A 16,986-nucleotide genomic window follows, 5' to 3' on the forward strand; every position below is an offset into this window, starting at 1 on the left:
GTAATAATAATTCAGTAAGTTTTAGGCATACTGGAAGTGCTGGTGGTCTGTACCTCTTAGAACTGGGAACGGACAAAGGAATACGGTTACTAACCAGTGGTGGAAAAGCTTACATTGATCCTCACTTTGAATGTGATTATGTAGATCCTTGAGCTATAACATCCCACGTGTAGCCTTCTATAGAAAAAACATTAAAGTGCTATCTTCATGTGGTTTTGTAAACACAGGTTTAAATTACTTTGAGGACTCTAGTCACCAGCTTTAAAAATGTCATGTTTTGCAGTCATCCTTAATAAGAGGGATCAAAGTTGGGCATGGCAGGTATTTTACCTCTCCCAACATTACATCCCAAGTTGCGTTTTTAGCACATACTTTCTTCTGTTTTCCTGTTTGGCTGTTGTTGGTGGGTTTATCCATAAACTTTGACAGAAAATAGTGATTTTCTCCACTTCATTAATTTCTAATCTGTAGCCTTCCTACATTATACATTGAAACACATAATAATAAGTTTGTACTAAATTAGAAAATGCATGTAAATTTATAAATTTTTATAAAACTCATAACCTCCCATATGTTTTATGTACATTTAGAGTTAATTAAAACTCTATTGTGTGCTATTTATCTGAGAAATTGAATGGGTGCAATATGCATGTCTGCGTATGTCAAGATAATTAACATACTATATTAAAATTATGCTTCTAGTAGAGTTTGAAATTAATTTATGTTTACCTGCTTTATTAATCACTTCCTGCTGCTAACCCAGAAAGAATCTGAGGAAGGAAGCTGGGCCCAGGTAGGAAACTCATATGCTTTAAGACATAGTTGACTATTCAGATATGAAGTAGGAAACAATTCTAGGTCATGATATTTGAAATCATCAATTATATTAGTAATGAGACTGATTATATGTGAATCAATAAATAGTATACCTAATATTATAGGTGCATCTTTATGTACCAAATGTTATAACTAAGAATGTTATAATTTCATAATCTGTGTATATAACAGGATAATTTTCTTTCTTCTTTTGAAGATAGATCTATAACTTCAATTTCTCTATAATGTATGTAACTGCAATATGTAGTCATTCAAGTTGTACCTCTGTGGAAGTTTTACAAAGACTTTTTTGGTACCCCATATGCTTTAAGGTATCCTGGGGTAGTATTTGGATGTGGGTGTGAGAGTGACAGGTGTTAGCATAGCAAGTGTTAGATGGAATCAATCTCAGTTAGTAAACTGATCACACAAGAGACAGAAATCTTAGTAAATAACCCTGTGTGTGCAAAGAATAGTATACAGTTTTTCAGCATTTCTATATGTTGGGTAACTGGGAAAATAAATTGAGAAAATGAATGAAATCTGGCTCCTTTATAAGAATGTTCATTTAAACATGCTACAGCATAGGTGTGTAGTCAATTTCAAAATTAACACAAATTTCATAACTTAGAAAACCATTCAGATTTTTCTATATTTACATATTACAGTTAGAACTGTGGATTCATAGCACAGTTAATAACTAAGTAGGCATCTCTCTCAAATTTATATCCTGTAAATAATAATATATATCTTTTAAATTGGCATCCTTAAAAATGAATTTTTATTTTATAAAAGTTAGGTTTCATAATGATGATTGGGATGACCTTTATTTTACCTGTTTTTGAACACTATGTGGTGAGATCAGTTCTTACATTACAAAACAGAATTAGCTTATCTGTCTTAGTTTTTATATCATGCCTGCCCTACACACATAGTCTAAAGTTCTGGTTAAGGATTCTTGTAGGGACCTAATGGAATGCTGGATATACACTCTTCTTTAAAGCATAATGTGGTCTTAAGTGTCAGCATGCTGTCGTTCACACTCAGTGTATTTTCTTTGTTTGTTAACAGAGGTTTCTGCTTTACATCAAACTTTGCTCTGACCCAGGATCAATGGCAATAGGACCATTGATAAGAGGGAAATGGCACAGTACTTTAAAAATAAAAGAAATGTAAGAATTCTACCAGTACAGATAAGGAATATTTAGGCTCAAAACCTATATCATACATCTAGCTATATTTTTTTCTATTAATAAGACACATGGGCTGGAGAGATGGCTCAGTGGTGAAGAACAGTGACTGCTCTTCCAAGGTCCTCAGTTCACTTCCCAGCAACCAAATAGTGACTCAAACCATCTGTAATGGGATCCCATGCCATCTTCTGGTGTGTCTGAAGATATCAACAGTGCGTGTGTGTGCGCACGCATACCTACACACAGACACACACACACACACACACACAAATTTAAACAAAATAAGACACATATTTAGACAAAACTTATTTTAAAATATACAATGATGTTAATTATTTTATAGGTGAATGTTTTCAGAAAGTATGCAGTTTGTTTTCTGCTAAAATCAATAAAATACATGTAGTTTAAATATTTTTTCTTCTTTGTTGCTACATAGAATAATATCATAGTCACAATATTTCAGTTATAGCAATTGCTAATATCGTCCATTTACCATCTCATTTTATTGGTTCAGAAACTTGACTGCTATAAAACAATTCCAGTGTCCGGTTTTTCTACAGACCCTGGCTTATGGAGATATGAACCATGAGTGGATCGGGAACGAATGGCTTCCCAGCCTCGGATTACCGCAATACCGAAGTTACTTTATGGAATGCTTGGTTGATGCAAGAATGTTAGATCACCTCACAAAAAAGGATCTTCGTGTCCATTTAAAAATGGTGGATAGTTTCCATCGGTAGGTTTTCCTCAATAATAAAATGAATAATAAAAATAATAATAAAATGAAAAATAGTAAATATATATAAACAATATGCAGCTCTCTCTCCCTCTCCCCCCCTCTCTCTCTTTCACACACACACACACACACACACACACACACACACACACACACACACACACAAATGGAACAGAAGAAAGAAAATGTTTACTGTTTACAAGATATGAGAAATCTACTTGCAACAAGTGTTCAGGCATAACGCTGAATGGTTTTCTAATGGAGAGCTATGTTTATGATATATTCCTGAACTGTTTTCAAAAGTCAATATAAGAGTTTGTCTTTTGGATACTAGCTTCTTGAGTTTTTAGTATATTTTGGATTTTAACCCTCTATCAGATGAGGGGTTTGAAGATTTTTGTTCCCCAACTGTAGGTTGCCATTTTGTCCTATTAACTATGTCCTTTGGCCTACAGGAGCTTTTCAGTTTCATGAGGTCCCATTATCAATTCTTGATCATAGAGCCATTGGAGTTCTGTTTAGGAAATACTACCCCTTCCCTGCTTCCTCTGCCCCATGCCAATGAGTTCTAGGCTCTTTCCCACTTGCTCTTCTATTAGACTCAGTATATCTGGTTTTATGTTGAGGTTCTTGATCCACATGGACTCGAGCTTTGTGCAAGGTGCCAAATATGGATCTATTTTTATTTTTCTACATACCAACTGCCAGTTAGACAAGTACCATTAATTGAAGATGCTTTTTATTTTCAATTATATATTTTTGGTTTCTTTGTCAAAGATTAAGTGTCTATAGTTTGTGACTTTATTTTTGGGTCTTCAATTCTATTCCATTGATCAGAAAAGTTAGTCTTATAGTATATAACTTTATTTTTTCCTGATTAAAATTTTATTTTACATAAGAAAGTTATATATGGGGTAGAGAGATGGCTCAATGATTAAGAGCACTTGTTGATCTTGCAGAAGACCCAGGCTCAATTCCCGACACCATATTGTGGGTTCTTACCATTAGTAAGTGCACTTCCAGGTGATCTGATGCTCTTGTCTTATCTTCATGGGTATCAGGCATGTACATGGTGCACACATATGCATGCAAAGAGAATTCTCACACAGAAAAGGAAACAAAAATTAATCTGAGAATGAAAGAAAAACTTTTTATGAAGAATAACTGAATATCCATAGTTACAGCATATAAAGCTATGTGGTTATAAACCATGTAATGTAAAGACATACTAGAAGAAAATAGAAGAAATTCTTTAAAGCATATATAGAAATGCTTCTGATTTTTACATAATTGTTAATATTTTGATTATTAGGGCATTACTTTTTAAAAAACTACTATTGAGTGTTTTATTTAAAAGCTGTAAATGTGTGGGAAGGGAAAATCTTTTTTATTTATGTGCTATCAGGTGTCAAACAGCTATCACGAATTCTAAACTGTCTGTTAAATGCTATGCTATAGCCTGGTAGTGTTTACTTTAGGTGATGGAGGCTAAGATCAAGATATAGGCAGGTCTTTAGAAGAATTTTGTGTGTCTACATGCATGACCCCTCCTCTGTAAGCACACATTCTTACTGTCTGTGATTTTCCAACATTTTTCTTCTTAGAAGAATAGATCAGGGTATACTTGGTAACCACATTCATGTTATTTTACTCTTAAGGGTCCCCTCTCCAAACACAGTCGTATTCTGGGATATGGCAGTAAAAGCTTCAATATATGCATTTAGGGAGACATATATTCATGTTCCTTTTTCTAGGATTTCAGATGTTTGTGTCATAGTTTTGTCAGTAGAATGTATAAAATAGAAATACATCTGGTATATATACCGAGAGTTGATAATTTCATATATATATATATACATATATATATATATACACATATATATATATATATTCTACTTTTTTGTGTTTGAATATAAATCTATTGCTAAACAGTTGAACAATCAATGATAGTCTATGATCTTTACTTTTAATCCTGGAAGCCCTTTTACTTTCCTGTCATATTCTTCTATGGCATTATTTCTAATAGTACTGAATGTATCATTACTAACTCTAATTTTATTATTTATTTTCTCTGGGCATCTGTGAGGTTTTCTTTTCATAATTAATGTTGTGAGCCCTCAATGCTTTCCTGTCTCCTAGGATCACCATTTCTCTGTGTCCTACACGCTGTACAGTTATTACTCACCAAATAGAACAAAAGTAACAAGTAGGCCTCATCTCACCACCCCTTCCTCCTCTGGAAAATTTCCCCAGTTGCATCTCACACATGGATTGCAAGTATGCTATAGTATTTGCCCCTTAATTTCTAGGTTGAATTTCAACTCTACAAGGTGTACCTCAATATCACTACACCTCTGAAATATCATCCACAGTACTGGAGTGCAATATATAATGTCCCTGTCCCCCTAAGAGCCCAACCTTCCTTGTCTCCTAGTCTTCTGTATGTCATGAACTTTTCTCTCCCACAGCACTTTCTCTGCAGAGCCTTAGTACACACTGGCTTGTTCTTTATCACACACTTGTCTGTCTCTAATGTTGTAGCTATTTGTTCCTGTTTGGGACTTTGCCTCACTACTTAATACTTAATCACCTAGAGAGTTGATAATTTCCTATAAATGTATTTCTGTCTCTAAAGAAGGGCATTAAGTTCTTTGTGAAGAAGTGAAATATTAATTTGCTAAAGTGTACTATAGACATGCCAAGTTGAAGAAAACTGCAATACTGTTTGGATAATGGTCTATAGTCATGTACATGTATAGATATGGATGTGTATGGAACGATGGATAATTATTGTCAAAACTATGAATACCATATTCTTCAAATAATTTATTTTGTAAACATTTTATTCTTGAGGTAATTATGTTTAATCCTTCCCAATGGAAAGATGCAATTGTGAATGAAATTGATACACATGTCCAACTAGAAGTAATGTAGAGTTGACCATATTTAATCACAATATTCTTCACCTATTTATCCAATTTAATGTTCTCTTTTCTCCTTTATGAAAATAGAACAAGTTTACAGTATGGGATTATGTGCTTGAAAAGATTGAATTATGATAGGAAAGAGCTAGAGAGAAGACGAGAAGCAAGTCAACATGAAATAAAAGGTAACGTGCTCTCCTTTAGGAACAAATGCCTCTACTGCGGAGATGTGCAATGTCTGTACTTAAACATAAGGTGAGATGTTTGATGACATCATCAGAATGGATTTCATATTTTGTTCCAGGTGTTGTTGCTATTTTGTCCCCAATTATAACAGAGAAAAGAATATTACCACATCATAGGGTCAATCATTTTGAGGATATACTTTTGACTTTCTGGAATTAGATTTATCTTTCAAACCTATTAATTATGTATTCTGCATCAGCTGCATATGTAGCAGAGAATGGCCTTGTTGAGCACCAATGGGAGGAGAAGCCCTTGGTCCTGCCAAGGCTGGACCCCCCCAGTGTAGGGGAATGTCAGGGTGGGGAGGTGGGAAGGGGTAGGTGGATGGGTGGGGGAGCACCTTCATAGAAGGAGGAGGAGGGATGGGATAGGGAGGTTATGGACAGGGAACAGGGATAACGTTTGAAATGTAAATTAAAAATATCGAATAAAAATGGCTCTCTGTAGACCTTTTGGCTAAACTTTTAGACAAATGCTGTCATTATAATTCAGAAAACATAGTATTTTGTTACTACACACCTTTATCCTGAGTATAGCATTTGAATTTAATTTCAGCATTCAAAAATTTTTCATAAATAGTTATAAAATATATTGCAATACGTTGCAAATATATTGTATAAATTCTATAAATATTTTCCCTCTAAACTTCACCAGCCAACTAATAATTTTAATTCAGAATTAGGTTATGATGCACGGTTAACCGTTGCAATAATTCTGTGTACAAAGACAGTCACTGTTGCAGGTGCATTTGAAAAGTACCGTATTTAATAATTAACCATTCTATCATTCAGTTTTGAGTTACTATAACAAATATCCAAGGTTACCTAACTTTCAAAAGAAAAGGTGAATCCCCCAGTTTAGGAGGCTGAAGATCCACACTGGATAGCACAGACTTTTGTAGGCATCAGGCTTGCCCTCATAAACTCATGGTGGCTGACAATGGGGAAGCAAACAGGGGTTATATACAATTACTTTGCTGATAATATTCTGGATCTGACCAGACTCAATCATTTAAATAGCCCTCTTATGAGAAGTAACAAGAATTATATTACTCCCTTTAAAAGGGAAGTATCCATGGCTAATGACCTCTCATAAGTTTCCTCTTTAGGGTTTCACACTAATATCACTCTAGCATATTGTATAGTCACCAGTATTCAGCACAGGAAAATTTTGGGACACTGTCATATCAAACTACTTGTTCACCATAATACAGAGGGGAAAACATGATTTAAAAGCTAATATGCTAGATGTTCACTAAAGACCATCAGATATTTCTAATTGTTAAAGGAACACAAGTGTTGTATGTAAGATATAGAATCCACAGGCCTCTTGCTTTAATAAACATTTTTAATCTGTGCACGTTTTTTAAAATAGGAAAAATCCTTATTGTGTCTAAATGCTTTTGAGAAAAAACTGAGGTATCATCTTAGATAGGATTGCTTTGTTATGATAATACACAGTGGCGAAAAAGTGAGTTGAACAGGAAAGCATTTGTTTGGTTTACAAAGTCCATGTGTTCATCATTGCAGGGAATCGATACAGGTCCTTACACAGCATAGGAACCTAGAGGCATGAGGCTTGGTACAGAGGCCATTGAGGGTTTCTGCTTACTGTCTTGCTCCCCATGGTTTGCTCAGCCTGCATCCTTAAAGGAGGACCACTGGACCAGGGATGGAAAGACTCACAATGGGCTGAGCCTGGTCCTCCTCCAATCAATAGCTAATGATGAAAACGCCAACAACCTGAACTTCCCTACTCTGAGATGACCTTAGCTTGTATCACCTTGACACTAAATATCCAGCAGAGATATGAAATTATTTATCAGTTATATTCTTATTTCCTCTGATCCATGAATTAACACTTCCAAGCATATCATCATATTGAGTAGGATAGTCTATGCCACATTAACCAGTTAAAGTTGGTACAGCTCTCTTTTTAATCTTAATTTTCTTTGGGGCTTATTTTACATATGAACATGGTGTACATTACAGTCACCTCTCTTGCTATATTAAAAATTAACACTGTTGTATTTCAATTTATGATTACCTGTCTCAGGCTTCCCTTATATTTATTTCTGTGAACTTCAGAAAATTTATCTCTAGCCATTTTGAACATTATATTACTTCTAGAAAGCTGTACTTGAATGCTATGAAGATGAATATTTGAAAATATTTTTGTATATATTGTTCTTCAGTGAGTAGATGAACACACAATCGGTTTCCTCCAACAGTTCACTTAGCTGGCTACCAAGAAACAAGAATGTATTTTCTCTTTGTCAACGTCAAGTTCATTGCTTTGTTGTTGGTTTTTTTTTTCTTTATTTTTCTGACCCCAGGAAATCGTAGGTTGTTCCGAGGGTTTTCTTTGACAGCTGAATTAAAATTTGGGAACTAATGGACAGACCCCAGAAAGAAATGTGTTTGACCTAACAAAAGATGTTTTGTTTCATGAGCAGACTTTGTCCATGGGATACCACCTTCTAGTGTGCTTTCTGGAGTATTTTGCCCAGTTAGATTTCATTTTGCCTGCTGACAGCATATGAACTTCTTTACAGCTGGATCAATCTGAAAGAGGAAAATTACTCATTTGGCCCAGTGGCCAATGCTCTATTATTATTTGGCAGTTGCTGCTTAGGCTGGAGCCCTGAGGGAAAAAACTGCCTTGATTCACTGTGATTACATACAAACAACCACATATGACAAGTGTCCGTGAGTTCAAGAATAGCCTTTGCTTCCAACAATTGATCTGATGGCATTTAGAGAAATAGCTCTCAACTCTGACTAGACTTCTCTCTGTTATTATCGGAAGTGCTAATTAACCTTGACATTAGAAAACAGGTTTTTCTGACTCGAGGAAGGAAGGTGTTACGAAGGTACTTTTAGTTTGTTGCTAAGAGACAGTTGACATTGATCTCCAGCCATTTGTTGTTTAGGTCAAGAGGATTCCTGCTAAGTATAAATGCCAGGGTATAACCTTGCTGTGAAAGATATTTATAATATCATAGCTACTGTGGTGCTTTTCTGAATAAGAAAGCTTATAATTAGAGTTTATGTGTCTTAATCTGACACATGGTTATTTCATTTAATTCTTTTTAACTGTATGTATGACATGAATTATGCTTGCTATAAAATTGCAGCAACATGCTGATATGTCTTAAGCTACCAACCACGAGCAAGCAAGCTTATATATGCATCTACATCTTGCGAAGTTGAAAAACTGATTATTTATTGTCATTTTTGAGGAAAGGTTATCTCTTTAGTCTAAAAGAAAAAATATGCAATTAGTTTAAAAAAAAGTTGAACTAGTGGTACAACATGTCCACATCACCCAGTGCAGATAATCAATACTTAGGAATCTGTGAGTACACTAATAGCAAATGCAGAGTCAAAATGCAAGTTAAAATTGAAAATAAATATTAAAAATAATTAGACAAACTATGAATATAATACAAAATGTAGTATAGACACATAACCAAACAATGTGTTAGTAAAATTATTATTATTCCTTCAGATAATAACATCTAGATTTTACACATTTGATTTTACACAGAATTATTGCAAATAGCAACTGAAATGCTTCAATGATTGTAATGGGGCAAAAGAAATAAAATGATTTAAGATCTTTATATTACATAGAAATTAATATAAGGGCTGAAATATAGCTGACTTTAATAAGTTAAGATTGTATAGTTTATTTTTATGACTTGTAGCAGACTAATATAAACTAGAAGTACTTAGCAAGGAGTAAGAATAAAATGTAAAAAAACATAATTATAAAATTATAAAATGGAAAGAAAATGAAAGCTATGATAAGAATAATGATGGTAGATTTACACTGAGAAATCTGAGTAATAATATAAAATATATATACTAACTAAGATTCTCAAAAAAAATTAAAAGTTAAAGTTGACATGGTATGTATAGAGGATACACCATAATATAAGAGCATTGAGATTCAGAAGCAATGGAGAAACAATACAAGTATTAGAGATAATATAGGCTAATGTCAGAATGAGACCCATGGCTGAGAAAATAAATAGTTCTATTGTATAGGACAATGGTATCATTTTGTATAAAAATAACTAGGGGGTAGGGGACTTCTAATTGTCTCAGAGGCTTCCCACTCAATAAATTCACTTGTTCTAGCTCTTTCTGAATTCTGTCAGGCTGATTCAACTCAGCTGTCTGGCTCATGCTCCTCTCCAAGCTGACTGCTCAAACCAGCTTCCCTCAACTTCTTGCTGTACTATTCTTCTTGGCCTCAAACTAACCCTAGCAGTCTGTTCTAATCTTCTGGCTCCTTCTCATTCTCTTTTTTTGTTCTATCTTCACCTTGTCTAGTCTGTTCTCTCTGCAACCTATCTATAAGACTGTCCTGGTAAAAACTGTCTCTGAATTCCACAAACTGAACTGCCACAAACAACTCTACTCAACTGCACTTCCTCCTGACTGTTCTCGTGAAAGTCGGGCCTCTCTTAGCTCTGATTCATTCTGTCAAATCTTTCTCTGATTCATCACTTTGACTACCCCACGATTAGATATCATTTTCAAACATGGCTGCTTCCTTCCACAAACTTCATTGTTAGGGATAAAAGTATACTAAGGTAGTGTCTGTATTCCAGGCAGACCTTACTGCAATCCAGGGTATGCCTGCATCACAGCAGGATTATGCAGATTCAGGTCTTTGAATGTGATCCCTTGCTGGAGCAACCATGCTATGATGCTAGACTAAAATCCCTCTACGAGTTTTGTTTCTGCATAAGAAAACCCATACTAAGAACAAATAAGTAAGCTATAACAAGTTAGTAAGTTTTTCAAGTTTTAACTGTGTAAATTTACACATACATACATATATATATATTATATATATTTAAGTATAATTTTTCGGAAAGAAAAATATCTACAGATATAGAGCTTTCAGTTTCACACCAGGAAACACTTTGATCTTTGGTCTACAAGTAAAGAAAATCTTTTATTTTTCCTTATTTAATGTTAAGTTATTTTTTCTTTGTATAAAGCATTATGGTCTGTATATGATTTCACAGATTTTACGCATCATTCTGATGATTCGTAAAAGAAACATGATAATATCAATGAATAAAATCTTTTTTCAGGTTTTGCCTCAACCGCACAAGGCATCCACACTCAACTCTGTGGTGTGTGTCAATGTACATGAAACTTTTTTCATTTATACATTATTAGAAAAATAGTGACTTTATAATACCAAAGTGTCAATGTACTTTATTATGCTTGTATTATGTTTAAAATGTAATTTTAGTAGGAGCATGGGATCTTCTAAATATCTGCAATATTGAAGTAGTAGTTAAGTCTTTGAAAGGAAGAAGAGCATTAGATCCATAATACTAACGCTGTGTGTGGGTGTGTGTGTGTGTGTGCGTGTGGGGGGAGGGGGAAGGGAGGGAGGGTCAGAGAAGGAGCAAGAGAACTAGGAGAGGAGGGAAGGGAGGGCAGGGAGAAGTAGAACTATCCCCATCTGGTGGCAAAACACTCAACTGCAGTTAGACCCTGAGGTCCTGATTTAATAGTAGCAAGAAAGACTTTCAGTCAGTGCTCAGTATGGCAGGTATGCTGTAACATACGTGCAGTAACAATAAGCATTCTGAAAATACCAACTTATTGCAGGATTTATTGCAACAAAAGGTGATGATTAGAACAGTATGTTTCTGTAACAGAGAGGAACTGGCAGCGCTAAGGGGAAGAGAGATTAGCATTAAAGTGAGCCAGATTCTAGCTCTCCTTGCAGGTAGGGTTTTTGTTCGTTACTCGAAGTGACATGTTGTGTCTCTTTTCCTAGATGTTTTAGTGTGGAGCAATGATCGAGTTATTCGCTGGATCCAAGCGATTGGACTTCGGGAATATGCCAATAACATTCTTGAGAGTGGAGTGCATGGCTCACTCATAGCCCTGGATGAGAACTTTGACTACAGCAGCCTAGCTCTACTGCTGCAGATTCCCACGCAGAACACCCAGGCAAGCCTTTGTGTCGCTCTTGACTAGGTCTTGCTTAATAAAAAATGAAACATTTAGTAAACTGTAGGGCTGTTCACATTCACTCTTGCTTTTTATTAAATTTATCTTATTTAACACTTATAAACATAGTAATATGTAAAATGAGATTATATATATATATATATATATATATATATATATATATATATATATATATATATATAACAGAATACTATTTCAGTTCAATTAGACATATATAATGTCTTAGTCAGGATTTCTATTCCTACACAAACATCATGACCAAGAAGCAGGTTGGGGAGGAAAGGGTTTATTCAGCTTACACTTCCACATTGCTGTTCATTCCCAAAGGAAGTCAGGACTGGAACTCAAGCAGGTCAGGAAGCAGGAACTGATGCAGAGGCCATGGAGGGATGTTACTTACTGGCTTGCTTCTCTGGTTTCCTCAGCTTGCTTTCTTATAGAACTCAGGACTACCAGCCCAGGGAAGGCACCACCCACAATGTGCTGGGACCTCCCACCATGACCACTAGTTGAGAAAATGCCTTACAGTTGGATCTCATGGAGGTGTTTCCTCAAGGGAGGCGCCTTTTTTAGTGATAACTCCAGCTTGTGTCAACTTGACATGCAAAACCGGCCAGTACAATTGACCCCTTGTTAACTTGACACACAAACACTTCGCTATTAAGCCTCAATCCTTACTTTATTATTCACCCCCAAGATCCAAATAGCTTTAAAAGTCCCTCAGTCTTTACAAATTCTCCACATATTGAAATTTCAATGCCTTTAAAATATTCAATCTCTTTTGAAATTCAAAGCCATTTTACAATTCAAAGTCTCTTTACTGTGGGCTCTACTAAAATACTTTCTTCCTTCAAGAGGGAAAAATATCAGGGCACAGTCAGTCAAAAGCAAATATCAAACTAACTGTCCAATATCTGGGATCCACTCATGAGTTTCTGGGGCTCCTCCAAGGACTTGGGTCACTTCTCCAGCTTTGTCCTTCATAGCACATCTTCTAGGTTCCAGCTGCCTGTACTGGTGCTATTCTTGGTGGTCATCTCATGGCACTGGCATCTCTAAAACACTGCTGTCTTCTGCTTCAACTGGACAGCACTTTCACAAATAGCCTCTCATGGGCTCTTCTCGTGATGCTAAACCTCTCGGCATGACCCCTTCACTCCTGGACCTTTAACTGCAACTGAGCCTGCACCTTCACCAGTGGTCCCTCCTGGCCTCTCACAGTACCAAACATCAGCTGCTACTCCTTCATATTTCAAAACCAATACCACCTGAGTGACTCTTATACATTACCAATTCTGACTGCCAACAGGAGATATAACCATGGCTGCCTTTGGAACACAGCTTCTCTGTGCTCTCAGGAATATTTCACCTTAATGATGCTGCTCTCTCTCTCTCTCTCTCTCTCTCTCTCTCTCTCTCTCTCTCTCTCTCTCTCTCTCTCCTTAATTAATCATTCCATTCCTTTACATCTCAAATGATATCCCACTTCCGGGTTACCCCTCCACCAATCCCCTATCCCACATCTGCCCTCCTCCCTCCCCTTTGCCTGTATGAGGGTACTTCCCCCACCACCCACACTCTCCCACCCCACAACTCCAGCATCCCCTTACACTGGGGCATCAAGCCTCCCTAGGACCAATGGTCTCTTCTTAATCACTGCTAGTTTCTTAGCACCAGCTGACCAGCATCAATCATCCCAGTAACCTAAAGGTTTTGCTTTAGTGGTTCTGGTCTCTTGTTAACCACAGCTGATTCTTCAGCCCCAGCTAACCAAAACCACAGAATCCTTACAATCAAAACAGCAACGACCCTGATAAGAGTTTTTAATCTTCCTCCTGAAATTTCCCAAGCCAGGCCTCCATCTTTTGCACTGTCACAACATTATCTTTCAAACTCCTACAGAAAATTCCATAGAGCTCTTAACAGCCAATGTTCCAAAGTCCTTCCATTGTCCTTCCATAGTCCTCCCAAAAACATAGTCAGGTTGTCACAGAAATACCCCACTATGCTGGTACCAATTTATCTTAGTTAGAGTTTCTATTCCTGCACAAACATCGTGACAAGAAGCAAGTTGGGGAGGAAAGGGTTTATTCAGCTTACACATTGCTCTTCACGACCAAAAGAAGTCAGGACTTGAACTCAAGCTGGCCAGGAAGCAGGAGCTGATGTAGAGGACATGGAGGGGTGCTGCTTACTGGCTTGCTTCCCGTGGTTTGCTCAGCTTGCTCTCTTATAGAACTCAGGACTACCAGCCCAGGGATGGCACCACCCACAATGGGTCCTCCCTCCTTGATCACTAATTGAGAAAATGCCTTACAGCTGTATTCCATAGACGCATTTCCTCAAGGGAGGCTCCTTTCTTTGTGATAACTCCAGCTTGTGTCAAGTTAGCACCCAAAACCAGCCAGTGCATATAAGTTTCTCAGACGTTTTCATTTTGTTGTGGTAAAAACTTGTAAACCTGTCTGGCATAATGGCACATACTGCCTTAATCCTTGTACTCAAGAAAAGGAACAGGCAGATCTTACCTTTAATCCAAGCCTTGTTTACACAGTGAGTTCTAAGCCAGCCAGGGCTACAGATCAAATCTGTCAGAAAGGAATTAGAATATTTATTCTAGCTTTAACAGCGCAAAATATATCATAGTTACCTGCGATAGTTCTGAGTCTGTACGCCCTTCTGACTTCGTGCCCACTGACTACCCTTTCTCCCCCTCCTTCTTCTCTCTGCTCTATTAACCACAGTCCTACACTCAAATTCTGTGAGCTCAAATTTGACATTTGCCTCAGATATTGTTCACATGTCTCTCTGCACCTGGCTTGTGCCAGTTAATGTGGTCATGACTTGTTTCTGATACTTGAATTTTAATTATATGGTAATGACTTGCTATGTAAACACAGTATTAAAATTTGGAAAGCATAGACTTAGAGTTTGAATGATATAACTTCCTACCTGAATACCATGCTTCTTCCCCAATATAACATCTGTGAATGATGGCCATAGGTCTCTGCTTCTCTAAGGGGGAGTCCTTCTCTTTATATATCTAATTATACTTACATTTAATTGAGTGCTCCAGTGATCTCTAAATCTAGGGAATTGGATGATTCAGCAAAGTTCCACACAAGTTAGGATACCTCCAATCTGCTTTACAGTCTAAAAAGTAACATTTTGAGAGCTGCAGCACAGGAATCCTTAAATATATGAAGGTTAAACTGGGTACCGTGCTGTGCTGCGTGACTGTAATTCAATCAATTTGGTAGCTGAGGCATGGCGACCACTAGTTCAAAGCAAGTCTCCGGTAGATTCTTCCTATCTTTTTGGGTTCATATTAAGGCTGTCTCAAAACAAAAGTAGAAAAGAAAAGAGAAAAAAAACAGCTAAACAAACAAACTATCTAAAGTTTCAAGTTTGTGAACTACTGTTAAGTTTGATATAATCCGATACAATGCAAACTTGTTTTGTGTTTAACAATTTTAAGTTTAAATAAAGTGCTCAGTTGAAATAAAATAAACATTTAAAGCAAAACCTTCTTGCCTATAGCCATTCATACAAAGGTTTCTCTCTATAGTCGACTGAACAAAAGAACAAAAAAATCAACAACTACAAAAGAAGAGGATTATAAAACCTTAAGACCTTGTAATTAAAACTTGTTTTATGACGCATCTTCCTATAACTAGTACTTTTAGTTTTTTTTTTTAATAAAATGTAATTTCAGTGACAGGTTTTATTTGATGTTAACAGGCAAGGCAGATTCTTGAACGCGAGTATAATAACCTCTTGGCTCTGGGAACTGAGCGGCGACTGGATGAAGTAAGTCTATTCCAAATTATCTCACATTCCAAATGATCTTACAATGGCCCTCCAGAGAAAGACACACTGATTGACTGTCCAGTACAAAACAGTAAATCCTGAAGTCATAGATACAAGTATCAACATAGGGATTCACCAGCTTATCTTTAAGAATCCAAATGTAGACACATATATGCATACAATTATAATAACAATTATGAATTTAAAAGAGAGCAAAGAAGGATGTCAGGAAAGCTTTAAAGGAAAGAAATGTAATTTTATTTATAATTCAAAAATAACAAGGGAGCTGTGAATTTGAGGGTTAGAGCCTAAGAGGAGTTGTAGGTTAAAAAAAGAGGGTGGAAAAATGTATATTTTAATTTGTTAAGACGTTCCTTAAAGAATAGAGAAAGAATGACCACACATCTGTACTTTGAAGGGATCCAATAAGAAAATTCTATGTGTAGCATCTAGAAAGTTTCTCTCTTGTCCCTTAATTTTGTTTTTTGTTATACACCATTTTTTCTTGGTTGTTTTATTTCTTTACCTTTCAAATGTTATTCCCCTTCCCAGTTTCCCCTCCACAAACCCCCTAACCCCTCATCCTCTGCCTCTATAAGGATGCTGTTTTTTTAATTTTAAGTTATATTTCTTAGTTTTGACTTTTTATTTAGGACTAAGATTCATGAATGTACTTATTTTGATATTTAGACATTGAAAAGTAACTTAAAGTAAGACAGTGTCTGTGTGTGTCTGTGTGTGTGTGTCTGTGTGTGTGTGCAATGACCATAAAGTTTCAAGAAATATGGTTTGTTATTATAAGCAATTAATACACTAGTATCGATAAGTTCACTTTTTTTTTTTTTTGGTTCTTTTTTTCGGAGCTGGGGACCGAACCCAGGGCCTTGCGCTTCATAGGTAAGCGCTCTACCACTGAGCTAAATCCCCAGCCCCAAGTTCACTTTTAAATAAGGAATATGCTTATTTTCTCAGGATCATTACTCTTCAAAAACAACTTCAGAATATTAAAATGGAGACCAATTATTTCAATTAATTGAATTGGAAAAATTCTGTAATTTTATATGGAGATTCTGTGTTTCTTTCAAAATAGAGAACATCTTAAACATCATGGGCTATGATGGTTAAATTGGATAAAAGAAGCCTGGAGCATAGTATACACACACTTAAGTGATTTGGGGAACAAGGACTATGTAAGAAGATGCCTAAAATGTTTGAATGCAAGGAGCATTTACAATCTCTGCGATTGAAAG

The 16,986-nt window shown here is 36.1% G+C and overlaps 1 protein-coding gene across 42 annotated transcripts in view; it reads left to right on the forward strand.

Moving 5' to 3' along the window:
• The window catches only part of Ppfia2 (PPFI scaffold protein A2), a 474,268-nt gene that overhangs the window by 450,328 nt on the left and 6,954 nt on the right, over positions 1-16,986 (forward strand). For 21 of the 42 annotated variants that reach the window (XM_087557891.1, XM_087557873.1, XM_087557879.1 and 18 more), the window contains 5 exon segments: positions 764-793; positions 2,552-2,745; positions 5,757-5,854; positions 11,730-11,905; positions 15,668-15,736. In XM_087557891.1, coding sequence (XP_087414017.1) covers positions 764-793; positions 2,552-2,745; positions 5,757-5,854; positions 11,730-11,905; positions 15,668-15,736 — 567 coding nt within the window. 42 annotated transcript variants of the gene reach the window in all.

The sequence above is a fragment of the Rattus norvegicus genome, chromosome 7, assembly GCF_021556685.1.
Source record: "Rattus norvegicus strain SHRSP/BbbUtx chromosome 7, alternate assembly SHRSP_T2T, whole genome shotgun sequence".
In the NCBI taxonomy this organism is placed as follows: Eukaryota; Metazoa; Chordata; class Mammalia; order Rodentia; family Muridae; genus Rattus; species Rattus norvegicus.